This window comes from Anastrepha ludens, chromosome 6 (assembly GCF_028408465.1).
Source record: "Anastrepha ludens isolate Willacy chromosome 6, idAnaLude1.1, whole genome shotgun sequence".
Classification (NCBI taxonomy): Eukaryota; Metazoa; Arthropoda; class Insecta; order Diptera; family Tephritidae; genus Anastrepha; species Anastrepha ludens.
Genome location: NC_071502.1, coordinates 115,599,523 through 115,613,482, shown reverse-complemented (window position 1 = coordinate 115,613,482; position 13,960 = coordinate 115,599,523). Strand labels below are relative to the sequence as shown.

The following is a 13,960-nucleotide window of genomic DNA, read 5'->3' as shown; positions in this document are numbered from 1 at the left end:
GCATTTCCATTTAAATGGTTATGTCAACAAACAAAACTGCAGATTGTGGGGCTCTGAAAATTCAAGGGCAACACACCAACATCAGTTGCACCCATCTAAATGTATGTGATTTTACAATAACAAAAATCGTGTAATTTACAATCATCCATTGAACAAAAATTGCGTTCATTAGAAAGTAAAATTGGCACTAATTACATAGAAAACAATAAAAACAACAAAGATGCTAAAAATAGGGTACGTTCGCGATGGCAATCAGAACAGCAGTGTTGCAAATTTTGCAAAGTATCACGTTCTTCTTGTATCTGTGGCAACACTTGCAAAAGTCAAACGTTCTATTTACTCATCACGCGCGCTAATAACCTCAATAACCGGCAACACAAAATTTTTGTCTGCAAGCTTAACACAAATGCAATGGAAAAAGAAAGGTAAGCGTAATTGTTATGTATTTAATGTTTTATGCACTTTAATAATTATAATACCGATTAATTTAATATATTTTTACTTTATTTGCAGCGAAATACTGAATACTGCCAAGAGCAAGCTACTAATTAGATGCCGGCTGGACATGGAGGTCGAATGCGCTGCCGGTAAAAAGTAAAGATCTGTTCTCTGGGGCAAAGTCCTAGATTCCATGAAGGCAGTAAATCCAGATGTTCCTGATAGTAAGGAAGTACTCCAGAGAAAATTTCTTAATTTGTTAGCATCGTATAAACGCATAAAAAAGCGAAATAAAGAATCAGGTCGGGACGCAACCACCTGGGAGTACTTCGACGAGTTTGATGCCATGTACGGTTGTCGGCATTCAGTTGAGCCACCAGAGGAAAATTTGCAGTCTTTCTTGGCAGGCCCATCGGGTGATGAAAGCGAGTGCGATTTGGAAGAGCAGGTTGGCAGCGCAAGGAAACGTTCCAAGAAAACGGCAAATGAGGCGATATCATTTTTTAAGGAAGAAGCTAGCAAGGAACAAAACCGTTATGAGGATGTACTACGGTTAGAGAGGGAAAAGCTTGAGATTGAAAAGGAGAAAATTGGTGTGCTAAACTCTTTGCGAGACATTTTAGCTAAGAGGACGTAAATGCTTAAATAAATTTTGATACGAAATAAATTTTTGAAGATAATTTTGCAATGTTTTATAAACGTAGTACAAAAACACATATGTGGTGATATGAATTAAATTGTACCTTTCTTTTGTTGACCTTTATTTCTTTTAACTACAAATTTAAGACATAAATAACATTTTTAAATCGTTTCTTTTTATGACTCCTTCACTGCTTTCAGTAATATTTTCGACAGTTTCTAAGGTTTGAACATGAGCAGAAATTATGCTTTGATCTAAATTAATGCTGTTCAAAATATCCGCTGAACTTGAATCGCCATCGTGGGTTACGATAAAATCGTGTAATATATATATAATTTTTTGAAGCTTTCTTTATACGATGCATCAATGTGATTTAGTATTTTAAATTTTTTTCGAAAAACGCCGAAGGACTGTTCTATTACATAATACACGCGTTGAACTGAGGTAGTAGTTGAATCTTCTTTCTTCGGTAGAAAGATGCCCATTGTCCCTAAATGGGACCATTAAATATTTTGCTATGGGATAAGCTGAGTCTGCTAAAATTATTGCCCCATTAGCGAGCAGAACTTCTCCCGACGTGATCTTTTGGTAAATTGAGCTATTCTTCCATACGTTAGCATTATGACAACTTCCAGGATAACCAATAAAAACGTCTCGAAATCGAAGACTGCTATCACAAATAGCCTAAGAAGATTGAAAAAATTTACTCACATGCCCCTTATATACAAGTTAACACCACAGTTAACTCGCTCACCTGCAGCAGTAGCACACCTGTGTATTGAAATATGCTGACAGTGCGTCTGCTTAATGCAACGTGATCCACACGAGCATCCGGCAGACAGCAACTTCACCTGAAATGCACAACATTGTGGGAACCGCTGTGTCAGCAGAGTTAGGGTAGGAATAAGGCTAGTTTAAGTATAAAAGGTTCTGAGTGTGGCGCGGCGCGAGCAGTCTTGCGCCAGTGGTATTCAATCGGGATTCTATTCAGCAAATATAATAAAATATATTGTTCAATACATACAATAAAAAAGGAGAATTAACCCTTAACCACCTAGCGTCGGTCACGGTGACTCTGAGCGATCTATTTTTTCAAATATTTCCGTTACTACGCGGGCCCCACGCCTGTGACTCTGTGTACCTTTTCTCCTCCCTCTTCAGTTTGCGCTCTGCGCTCGGCCAAGCAACACGTGCGCGCAGTGAAAAGAATCAGGTAAATATATATCGTATGCGGTCCTGGTGACCGACGTTAGGTTGTTACGTTTCTTTTAGTGTTAACATTTTCTTATCGTTTTTTAGGTTCAGCATGTCTCAACGTGATCGAAATATCTGTAGATGGTTAGAAGAGAGTGACTCAGATGCTGAGGATCAAAGGGACGAGCCGGAATTGCCAAATGAAGACTGCAGTGACGTAGAAGATGTACCTTTAGACCACGTGATTGAAAGTGAATGTCAATCAGACTCTGAAATTGATGTTGACGAGTTATGTGAAAATAATGATGATGGTGATGTGCCAGTTGATGATCAATCTTCAGATGACGATGTTCCATTGGCAAGATACCGGAACTATTTCGGAAAAAATCGGTTCCGTTGGTCGAGCCAACCTCCAGTTTCGCGATCGAGGACTTTGCAACACAACATCATTCATCAACCTCCAGGATTGAAAAGGAACTTCAGAGATGTTTTGAACAGAAATACAAAACCATCCGATATTTGGCAGTTATTTTTCATTGATGATATGTTAGAAGAAATTGTTAAGTATACAAACGAAAAAATTATCAAGATAAGACCAAACTATCAAAATCAGACATGTGTTCATGACCTCGACGTAATGGAGCTAAAAGCTTTGATCGGTATGTTGTACTATACCGCAATTTTCAAAGAAAACCACACACATTACACATGTTGGTACAGCACAGATGGCACAGGAAGAGAGATTTATCGTTGTATAATGAGCAAGAACAGGTTTGAAATACTGCTGAATTGCCTTCGATTTGATGATGCGAGCACCAGAGATGAACGCCGTAGCACTGACAAAGCTGCACCTATATCTCAGCTGTTTGGTAAGCTGATACAAAACTGCAAAGAAGTTTGTTCAATTGGCAGTTACGCTTGTATTGACGAGATATTGGTGGCTTTCCGTGGGAGATGCGGCTTCAAAATGTACATGCCGAAAAAACCCAACAAATATGGATTAAAAATTATGTGCATGACTGACGCCAGAAATGGATATCTTGTTGATGGCTACATATACTTGGGAAAAGACTCAGATAGCCAAGGCTTGCCCGATGAATACCAACGACTGAACAAACCCACGCAATCAGTTTTGCGACTGATTGCATCGATTGAAGGAACCCACAGAAATGTTACGACTGATAACTGGTTTACTTCAGTAGAGCTAATGAAAATCCTGAAGCAAAAACAGCTGACACTTGTAGGGACCCTTAAAAAAAATAAAAGGGAAGTACCTCCCCAATTTCTACCTAGCCGTCACCGAGACGTTGGCTCTTCGATTTTTGGATTTACGTCAGATGCAACATTGGTGTCTTATGTACCAAAGCAAAACAAATCCGTGCTTGTTCGTAAACGTAAAACATTCCATTTGTGTTTTCAGTGCAAAAATCCAATTTGCGTTGAATGTTCTCAAAAAATGTGTATAAGCTGCCGCGACAAATTGTAAATGTTAGGGGGCTGTAATTTTGTAATGATTGTGATTTGATTGTGCCAATGATAGTTTTATATAAGAGGTTATATACTTAAGTTACTAAAATAATTAAAAAAATATTGATCTCATTGATTGTTATTGCTTAGGTCTCAGTTTAATAAAGAACCTATAATTTGTTGAAATATTTGTAAGTGAACTTTGATTAATAATAATAAAAAGAAAAAAAATGTTAATTTTAAGAATTTATTAAAACAATTTGAAATAAAAACAACTAAAGAACTTAATATGGTTTAATTTTTTGCCAATTTATGACTTTTTAACCTTGTTAATAGTACTTAAACCCAAGCGGTCACCATGACCGACGTTAGGTGGATGTGTTACTGGAATACACGTTAGGTGGCTAAGGGTTAATTATATTACGCAGAAAGTAAGTATAGCGTAACGGGCCAAGTGGTTGGCCCGCAACTTTAATTTTTTGAACGATGTCCTGCGGGACACGTTAACTTACATTATATGTACATATACATTGTTTACCTGCATTATTATGGAAAAATGCCCCTTGCGGTCGTAATAGCTCACTGCATCTTGTTTTGGAGTATTTATTTTAAAGTGAATTCCATCCATACATCCTACAACATGGGGAAACGAACTGGGTCGTTTTTCCTGGAACTTTTCCATCACATTATGTTGCTCTGCGACCGTAGGCCAACAAATTTCCCTTTTAAGGCAGCATATTGCTTTAATGGTCTTGTAAAAGAGTTTATGAGCTCCACCCTTCCCCACATTGAATCGGTCAGAGAGCTGACGAAATGTAATTCGGCTGTTACTTAGCTTCCATAGAGTCAGGTACATTGCCTGTTTCAATGAATATCTTGTACCCAGCATTGACCAGAAAGGGTGCAAGGCAGCTATCAGTTTCTAAACACATTATTAAAATTAAATTATAAATAAAGCCATAACTTCTCAAATTTAATACTTACATGCAGTCTATCACGAGTCATACGAAAGTGGGAAAGGAATACGTCAGCGTCGTATAGTTCAATCGTGATAAAAAAATGTTGGACCATTACGATTCGTCTTCTCTTAAGAGTTTCTTCAAAAAGAAAATTCGTTTTTTTGTTTGCGTGCCTCCTCCTTTTTTCAAAATTTATTAAAAAACTAACAGCACTTTTCTCAATCTCATCTATTATTAAATTAATTTCCATTTCTACTGCGATCTGAAATCAAAACTTTTTCTCAAATTGATACCTGCAACATTACAGCAATATAACAGCTGAGTATCAGCAGTGTAGTGCAGAATAAGCAACAGGGTTGCTGTATTGCTGCAGTTATACATTTTCGCGAACGTACCCATAGGGTCGAAATACCGTCATATTCCGGTGTCGTAGAGAATACATCTATTAAGCCAGCAATCGTTATGAAACCAAAAACAAAACAAACGAGTAATAAAACTATTTAAGCGATCACACACAAGATAAATAAAAATGATATTAATGTATGTGATGTAATTCTTCATAAAACCAAGCGTACTTTTAGATGCGGTATTTGTATTGGGAATTCAAATTGCCAATATTATAAATCAATCATTTGAAAATGGAGTTTTTCCAGATGTTCTAAAAAAGTCAACGATCATTTCAATTAAAAAGGTACAAAATTCCATCCTTATTAGTGCTCATCGACCAATTAACACTCTTTCTTGTTGTGAATGGCTCATTAAATTATTAGCCTACAATCAATTTTCAAAATACACCTATCCCCCGATTTACACGGTACTTGTTTTACACGTTTTCGATTTTACACGGTTTTCCAAATAAGTTTTTTTTTATCGTACTCTACTAAATGCGACTGTCATTAAACACGTACAAGTTAACACATCCGGTAAGACAAAGTCAACGACTGCAGTTCTGCACGATCAGCAAAGCTGCAACAATGTTTAATGCCAATTATGCCAAACTCCACAATACGTTGCCGTCAACATTCCATGCGCCGTCGCGACGTTGAAACATAATCCATTCAGCATAATCGCTGACACAGCGATTATAGGTCAGGGCTAGCTTATGTTAAGAATATTTTGTCATTTATATTTCAGTACGGATTTGACCAATAAACGAACAAATAATAATTCTATTTCGCTGATTTAACTTCGTGCAGAGATCACAAGTGAACAGTCCGAGCATATTAATTATTAACTTACACATCTCACGGGGAATCCCGAGCTTATATGCTGACTTGCTGCACACGCACACTGTGTCTGTATTTCTTCGCATAGAATTAAAGTGTTATCTAATATATTAGTAAAGAAATCTGGCAGTAGTGTGAAGAAAGAAGGCTTTGGATCCAAGCAACGTACATAAAGTCATCGCAAAATATTGAAGCTAATGAAGAGTCGCATATAAAGTCAGATGAAACAGAATGGGAGCTTGCGGGTTATGCCTTTAATGAAATTGTACTGACGTTGGGTCAGCCAAAGGTCGTTTTGTTCGCATCTAATGTTAACACCAAATGTTCAAATTTTTTCTCATGGTTTCCAGACCCGGAGGCTTCCAAGATAGATGCCATTACGGTAGATTGGGCTAATCTTGAATTTTATGCTTTTCCTCCATTTGCGGTAATTCTAAGAGTCATTAGAAAAATAATTAACGACAAAGCTGAGGGTATCTTGGTAGTACCAAATTGGCCATCACGACCGTGGTTTCCACTTTTCAATGAGTTGCTTATAAAAGAACCTATCTACTTTGAAAGAAATATTAATATTCTACGTTCTCCTTTCAGAGAATACCATCCCTCGTGGAAATCACTAAACCTAATTGCAGGCAGATTATCAGGGAATCTTTTATCAAAAAAACAAGCACCAATAGAGTCTTTACCATAGGTATATTTTAGCATGGTATGATTTTGTCAAGTTAAAAACGTTTCCCCTTTTGACCCGACCGTGGCGACTGTGTTGGAATTTTTATCACCACTTGCAACAGGGGTGAAAAAATATGGAACTCTTAATACCTATAGATCGGCTATCTCATTATTATCAACGTGGGATATTGGGAAAGATCCTACAATAAAAAGGTTCTGCAAAGGAGTATCAGTGCTCAAACCCCAACGTCCCAAATACAATCAGACTTATCAAAAATAAAAATTTCCAATATAAATGTTAAAGGTGGCAGCATGCAACCTAATTTGATCATTCCGTCGTTCACAGAAAATGAGAAAATATGCCCGGTAAGGACTCTGCAAACATACCTAGAAAAAACTAAGAGCTTGAGAAGTCATGGTGAAGATAGCCTGTTCATAACGTTTAAAAAACCTCATCGGGAGGCATCATCGCAAACAATTAGTAGGTGGATAAAACAGGTTATGCGAGAGAGCGGTCTTGACATAAATTAGTTTACGGCGCATAGCACACGTCATGCAGCTACTTCAGCAGCATTAAGAAATGGTGTAGATGTGGAAACCATACGTAAAGCTGCAGGATGGACGAAGGACTCGGAGACTTTTGCCCGTTTTTATCAGCGACCAATAGTGGAGGAAGCTAACTTTGCATTTTCCATTGTTAATGTAAAAATGAATAACTAGTTGAAGTTTAATAAAAAACTAAGACAAATCGCTAGTGGTTGTAAATAAGTACAAGTATTGATATCGAGGACGAGACAGTGTGGTATAATTGTATAATACGATCAAACGAACTTAACTGAGTGAAGTTCGATCGTAATTATACTAGCTTTCTCGTCAGAAGATATCAAACCCTCCCGCCCTAAAATTCGAAACGAGGAAATATTATTCGTTCGTAATTTTAGTAGACCCCTGGTCGATTTGTCGTAAATTGTAAAATTAATGAAGAAGAGAAACATGATGGCGGTCGAATATAGGGCTGCCATCTGGCGCGGAATTTCGCAAAATTCTTTTAGAATTGTGAAATGTTGTGATTAGATCTGGCAACTGTCGTTACTACAAGTATTGATATCTTCGGACGAGACAGCTACGATCGAACTTCACTCAGGTAAGTACGTTTGATCGTACAATTTTGTCGGCAAGCTGTCGGTCATTACAATGTACGTAGTGGTTCGTTGAGCAACTGTACTGCTCGTTATGCAGGTGAACGCGATTCCACAAAAGTTGAGGAGTTCATTGCTGCTGTAGGGACGTTTAAAGCTGTCGAGAAAATAAGTGACGCGGATGCTATTACTGGCATGCCCATGATTTTAGAGGGTGACGCAGCAGAATGGTGGCGCGGTGTACAGCCAAAGCCCAAAGTTTTTGAGGATATTGTGCGTATGTTGCGTGAAGCTTTTTGTCCCCCTAAGCCTGACTGGTGAATCTATGCTGAAATCATTGAAAGCAAACAAGCCAAAAACGAGCCGACTGATTCTTTTGTTCGAAGAAAACGTGCTCTCTTTTCACAACTCACTAATGCTCCTAGTGAAATCGGCCAAATCGATCTTTTGTTTGGTATGATCCATTTACAAATTAGGGATAGGGTTAGTCGGTAAACGCATTACTACGTTCGATGATCTATTGAATGAAGCTAGAGAAGCCGAGATGACCTTGCGCGAACACAAAATGACTACCGCGAACGCCGATAAAGCCGTCGATAGTACAAGTGGTCCGGTACGTTGTGGTTTTTGCCGCAAAAAGGGGTATTACACAGAAGTGTGCTTCAAAAAGAAAAACGAAGAGGCCAAAACAGCGCAAACACAAGCGATTGCAAATGCTTTAGTGACAAAGCCGTCGTATTCGTGTTATGGATGCAATGCACCAGGTGTTACACGCGCAAATTGTCCGAAATGTTTGAATAAATCGTCCACCAGCCATGGATCGGTAAGTTTTAATTCGTTAACCATTCCAATTGGAAAACGATTCCAATTGCTAATGTTCAATTGTTCGGTTTGCCTGGACAGATTTATTTCGATAGTGGCGGTCGTACTAGTGTAGCTAGCACAAACTTGAAGCACATAATGGATTTTAAGGGGTGCACTTACCGCAAAGCTGAATGCGAAATCACACTTGCCGACGGAAGTACGAAACTCCAACGATGCCTTACAACTAAGTGCGATATAGTAATTGGTGGGCGTAGCTTTAATATTCAGTTCATGGTATTGCCTGATGCAATTGAAAACAAAACATTACTTGGAACAGATTTCTTAGAACAAGCGGAAATCGTATTAAATATGGGTCAAAGATATTGGTACTTTGAAAATAACCCAACGCAACATTTTGATTTCGTTGATCCACTGCCATTCGAACTAAATGTTATAGAACGTATAAAAGTATGTACGCTTGTGACAAAACGTAACATACAGTGGCACAGTAAAGTCTACATACCCCATTGAAAAGCGAGGTTTGGAGATTTCTGTGAACATTGTAGCATTAGAATATATTCCAAACAAATCCAATCTAACAACAAACAATAAATTTTAACAAAAAAATTTTAATCCAAAAATATTTATTAACAAAAACAAACAAAATTCATTTTCCAAACACAGAAAAGTCTGCATACGGCTTTGTAGTGGAGTACACAAAATGCAGTTCTGTACTCAAACAGTGCTACCAATCACTTCAGGCGTCTTTACTAGATACCGTTAGTTAGAAAGAAGTTTAGTTCTTCGATATTAATATTGTAGCTGTGTTAATTTAACCAAAATGGGTAAAGAAATCTGTGTTAAAGTACGTGAGCTAATTGTGAAATATTATAAGGAAAAAAATCTTTAAGAGAGATTGGAGAACTGGTCGGACATCCAAAATCAAGCATTCAAACAATTATTCGGAAATATAATCACACTAATAGTGTAGAAAACAAACCAAGAAGTGGTCGCCCACCTAAACTGACTCCTCGTGCTAAGCGAAAAATATTGTTAGACGTGCAAGAAAATCCAAGAATAACAGCAATAGAAATTGCAAAAACCCTGAAAAATCAGGATATTGCTTCAGTGCATCCAGAAACGGTGAGACATTCATTAAGAAGCAATGGAATCCACAACCGTGTGCCTCGAAAGAAGTCATTCATCAGCAAAATAAATATGGAGAAACGAGTCGAATTTGCTAAGAAATATATTGATGCATACGAAGATTTTTGGGCTAATGTTTTATTTAGTGACGAAAGCAAGTTCAACTTGTTTGGCTATGATGGCAAACAAAAAGTATGGCGTCGAAATAATGAAGCATTATTGCCCAAAAACTTGCTTCCTACGGTGAAGCACGGTGGTGGCTCCATAATGGTTTGGGACTACATGTCAGCGGCTGGGGTGGGTAATTTAACATTTATTGATATTAATATGGATCGCATGGTATATTTGAAGCAATCCGCGAGTAAACTGGGTCTTACGGCGGGTTGGTACTTTCAGCAAGATAACGACCCAAAATATACCGCTGGTGTTGTCAAAGAATGGCTACTATATAATGTGCCCCATCAACTTCATTCCCCACCCAAGTCACCGGATTTGAACCCCATAGAGAATTTATGGGATGAATTGGATCGTCGCATTAGGAAAAGGACAATTAAAAATAAACAGGACCTCAAAAATGCTTTACTTGAAGAGTGGAATTTAATTTCGAATAATTACACAAAAGTATTGGTAAATTCCATGCAAAATAGATTAAATGCTGTTCTAGAAAGTCGTGGCGGACCCACCAAGTATTAATTCTGTTGTCTCTTTATTTCCTTTTAAGTGAAACACATTCTTTTTACAAAGTATGCAGACTTTTCTGTGTTTGGAAAATGAATTTTGTTTGTTTTTGTTAATAAATATTTTTGGATTAAATTTTTTTTTGTTAAATTTTATGGTTTGTTGTTAGATTGGATTTGTTTGGAATATATTCTAATGCTACAATGTTCACAGAATCTCCAAACCTCGATTTTCATTGGGGTATGTAGACTTTACTATGCCACTGTATGCACAGCATTTTATAGATACTGGCGAACACGAGCCCATTGCACCATTATCATTTTCTAAGTTAAAGGGACTTAAAGTCGAAATTCACAAAATACTTGAAAACGATGTGTTAGAAGAATGTGAGTCAGCGTGGTCATCACCTGTTGTTATGGTGCCTAAGAAAGATGGTGGTACTCGTGTGTGTGTAGATTATGTACTAAATGCGATAACAAAACCCGAGCGATACCCACTGGCTCGAATAGACCTTTTACACAATTTACAAAATTTATGACCACTTTAGACCTTCAAAGCGGGTACTTTCAAATCGCGGTAGCAGAAAGGGACAGAGATAAGACGTGCCTTATTATGCCTTTTGGTACATTCCGGTTTAAAAGAATGCCATTTGGTCTACGCAACGCACCGTCGACATTCCAGAGATTGATTGACCGTTTCAAAGCAACGTACGTTTCAAAGTACATAGATAACATAACGTAAAATAAAATACATAATAAATTTTCTCTTAATTATATTTAGTCCATTAGTTAAGTTTAGGCTAAGAAATTCTATATAAACATGAAGTAGAAATTTAATACATTTAAGATATAAGATTTGAACAAATATCGTAATTTTATATGTAGTTTTGCATTTATGCAAATACTACCGCTGCTATTAGATTATAAGATCTAATTTGCTGAATATCATTGTATTAAGATAGATTGCAAATAAAATATTTACACAAAAAAAAAATATTTCAGGCAATTGTTGTATTCGCGCATTTCCCCCAAAATAACTTATAATCTTAAAAAACCTTAAGATTTTTCAGATGTATTCCTGAAGTTAGAGAAATTCAAGCTGCGCATTAATTCTGCCAAATGTCGTTTGTGCCAGTGTTAAATACCTTGGCCATTTGTTAACAACCGAAGGCATACAAGTTGACTCCGATCACGCATCGGAAAGAGCCAAGAGATATCAAAGAATTGATATCGTTTATACAAACTTGCTCTTGGTATTGACGTTTCATTGACCGTTTTGCTGAAATTGCTAAACCGCTTACGGAATTAATGAAAAAGAATGCTGTATGGAGATGGGATACTCCGCAAATAGAAGCTTTTGACAAGCTTAAACAAACACTCGTTTGACCTCCAGTTTTGAAGCAAGCTGAAGATGATGTCCCTCTCATCATTAAAGCAGATGCGAGTGCATATGCATTGGGAGCTGTGTTAATACAGGGGGAGAAAGAATGCGAACACCCTATTGAATACGCAAGCCGACTTCTGACAGCCGCAGAGAGAAATTACTCGACTACAGAGCACGAACCCCTCGCTATTGTATGGGCATGTTATAAATTCAGAGGCTATATACAAGGAGCCGAAGTTTTATTGGTGTCTGACCACCAACTGCTGAAATGGTTATTAACCGTGAAGTAACCTACAGGCCGCCAAGCAAGGTGGGCATTGCAAATACAGCAACACAATTTTAAAATTGACTATACGCCAGGTAGAACGAATTTTGTTGCAGACATGTTGCACGGCCTCCGTGCAGCAAATAGTTTACTGCATGGGAATTAACCACATTTTTACACCAGTTTATCATCCGGAAAGTAACCCAATCGAACGGAAAAACAGAGACCTTAAGGCTCAACTAGCGATCATCGCTCAAAATCAGCACAACGTTTGGAAAACAGGCTTACCCTATATACGATTCGCAATGCACTCAGAAAAGTGTCAATCCACTAGCTATACAGCAACCTATCTCACTTTTGGAAGAGTTGCGCACCTTCGATGACGTAGAACATGATATACGTGCTATAACAGAAAACGAAAATTTCATTCCGCAAATTACACCATATTTGAAGAAATTACAGAAAGTTTTAAGAACGCTCGAGAGGTAGAACAAAAAGCCCAAGATCGTAATAAAACATACTCTGAGCGTCAAAATAAAGTGTACAAAGCATTTTGTTATAATATGGATTTTATTTCAGTCTTTTATAACAAAACAATATATTTTAATTTCATGTTTTTTTAAATTAGTATTTGATTCTCTACTAATTACTAGAAAACAACAAAAAAATAAATTACAACGAAAGTTGTAAGACAAAAAAAAAATTTAGTACATATTTAATATATAGGTATACTGTGTTGTTGGTAGTGTAATAGATTGGTGATGAGCTGGTCGTTACGACTGGTAACATATATGCATATGTATATATATACATACAATAATATTTAATTCCAGGAATATGTATGTAATTGACAGTATAGTAGAACAACTTTCGCTTGTCGCTATTACTGCTAACACATACATATACTTATATATATATGTAACATATCACGCTATTTTCTTTTAACCTTTAAGTTTTCATTTATTGTACTCACCATTTATTGTACCCACGTACCCCTTATACGGTTCTTTCTAAATTTGGCTGTGGTTTCTTTTGTTCTTTTTCTGGAATTGATGTCATAAAGTGGTAAAGTGTTAAGTCATTAATAAATAAAACTATGAAACCAAATGTTGAAGAAAATATTGTAAAATCTGTGCGGGACGGGTTGTCTATTCGAGAATATGCCCAAAAATTCAAAGTTAGTCACACCACAGTGCAAAGGCTTAAAAAAAACATGATTTATTACAAGTTAAGCAAAACACTGTCAGAAGGCATTCAGAGAATGAATTTGAAAGTCAGCAAATGGACAGCGAGACGAAATTTGAAAAAAATAGGATTGAAAGCTGCAGAAAAGAAGAAAAAACCGCTGCTTTAAAAAAAAACATAATGAGCAGAAAAAAGTTTGCTGAAGTACACACCGATTGGCAGCAGGTACTAAGCAGTAAGGCTTCAATAATTAATATCATTTAATGCATATTTTTATTTTTTACAGGTGATATGGTCAGATGAAAACAAAAATCAACCGATTTGAATCGGATGGCTGTTCATGGTTTTGGTCAAAAGATCCCCAGCAGTTAACAAAATCAAGCGTGAAAGAAACAGTGAAGCATTGTGGTGGCAACATAATGGTTTGGCGGTGCATCGCTTGCAATGGTGTGGGTCCTTTGATCAAAATCGAAGGACGAATGAAAAAGGAGCAGTATTTGACGATCTTGCAAGAAAATTTGCCTGCTGCCATCCAAAAAACCGGTCTTGCTGTTGAAAAAGTTATTTTTCAACAAGACAATGCCCCTAAACATACTGGACTGTTGAAGTCACTGTAACAAACATCGCTTTATTGAGATGGCACAACCTAATGTAAGTTTCCTTACGCTTATATGTATATTAATATAAATTCATGTGATATGTACACATATGTACATATGTGTGTGTTTGTTGCAGTGACATGCAAAATGAACAAGACTAATTGCTTT

At 37.0% G+C, this 13,960-nt stretch overlaps 1 protein-coding gene across 1 annotated transcript; it reads left to right on the top strand.

Moving 5' to 3' along the window:
• Positions 1–236: 236 nt before the first annotated feature.
• Positions 237–1,396, top strand: LOC128866898 (uncharacterized). The gene is made up of 2 exons (XM_054107939.1): positions 237–425; positions 514–1,396. The coding sequence occupies exon 2, from the start codon at positions 632–634 to the stop codon at positions 1,073–1,075; it is 444 nt and encodes a 147-aa protein (XP_053963914.1). The 5' UTR covers positions 237–425; positions 514–631; the 3' UTR covers positions 1,076–1,396.
• The last annotated feature ends 12,564 nt before the right edge of the window (positions 1,397–13,960 follow it).

Coding starts and splice junctions, on each gene's coding strand:
- LOC128866898 (XM_054107939.1), top strand. CDS start 632: ATGAAGGCAGTAAATCCAGATGTTCCTGATAGTAAGGAAGTACTCCAG.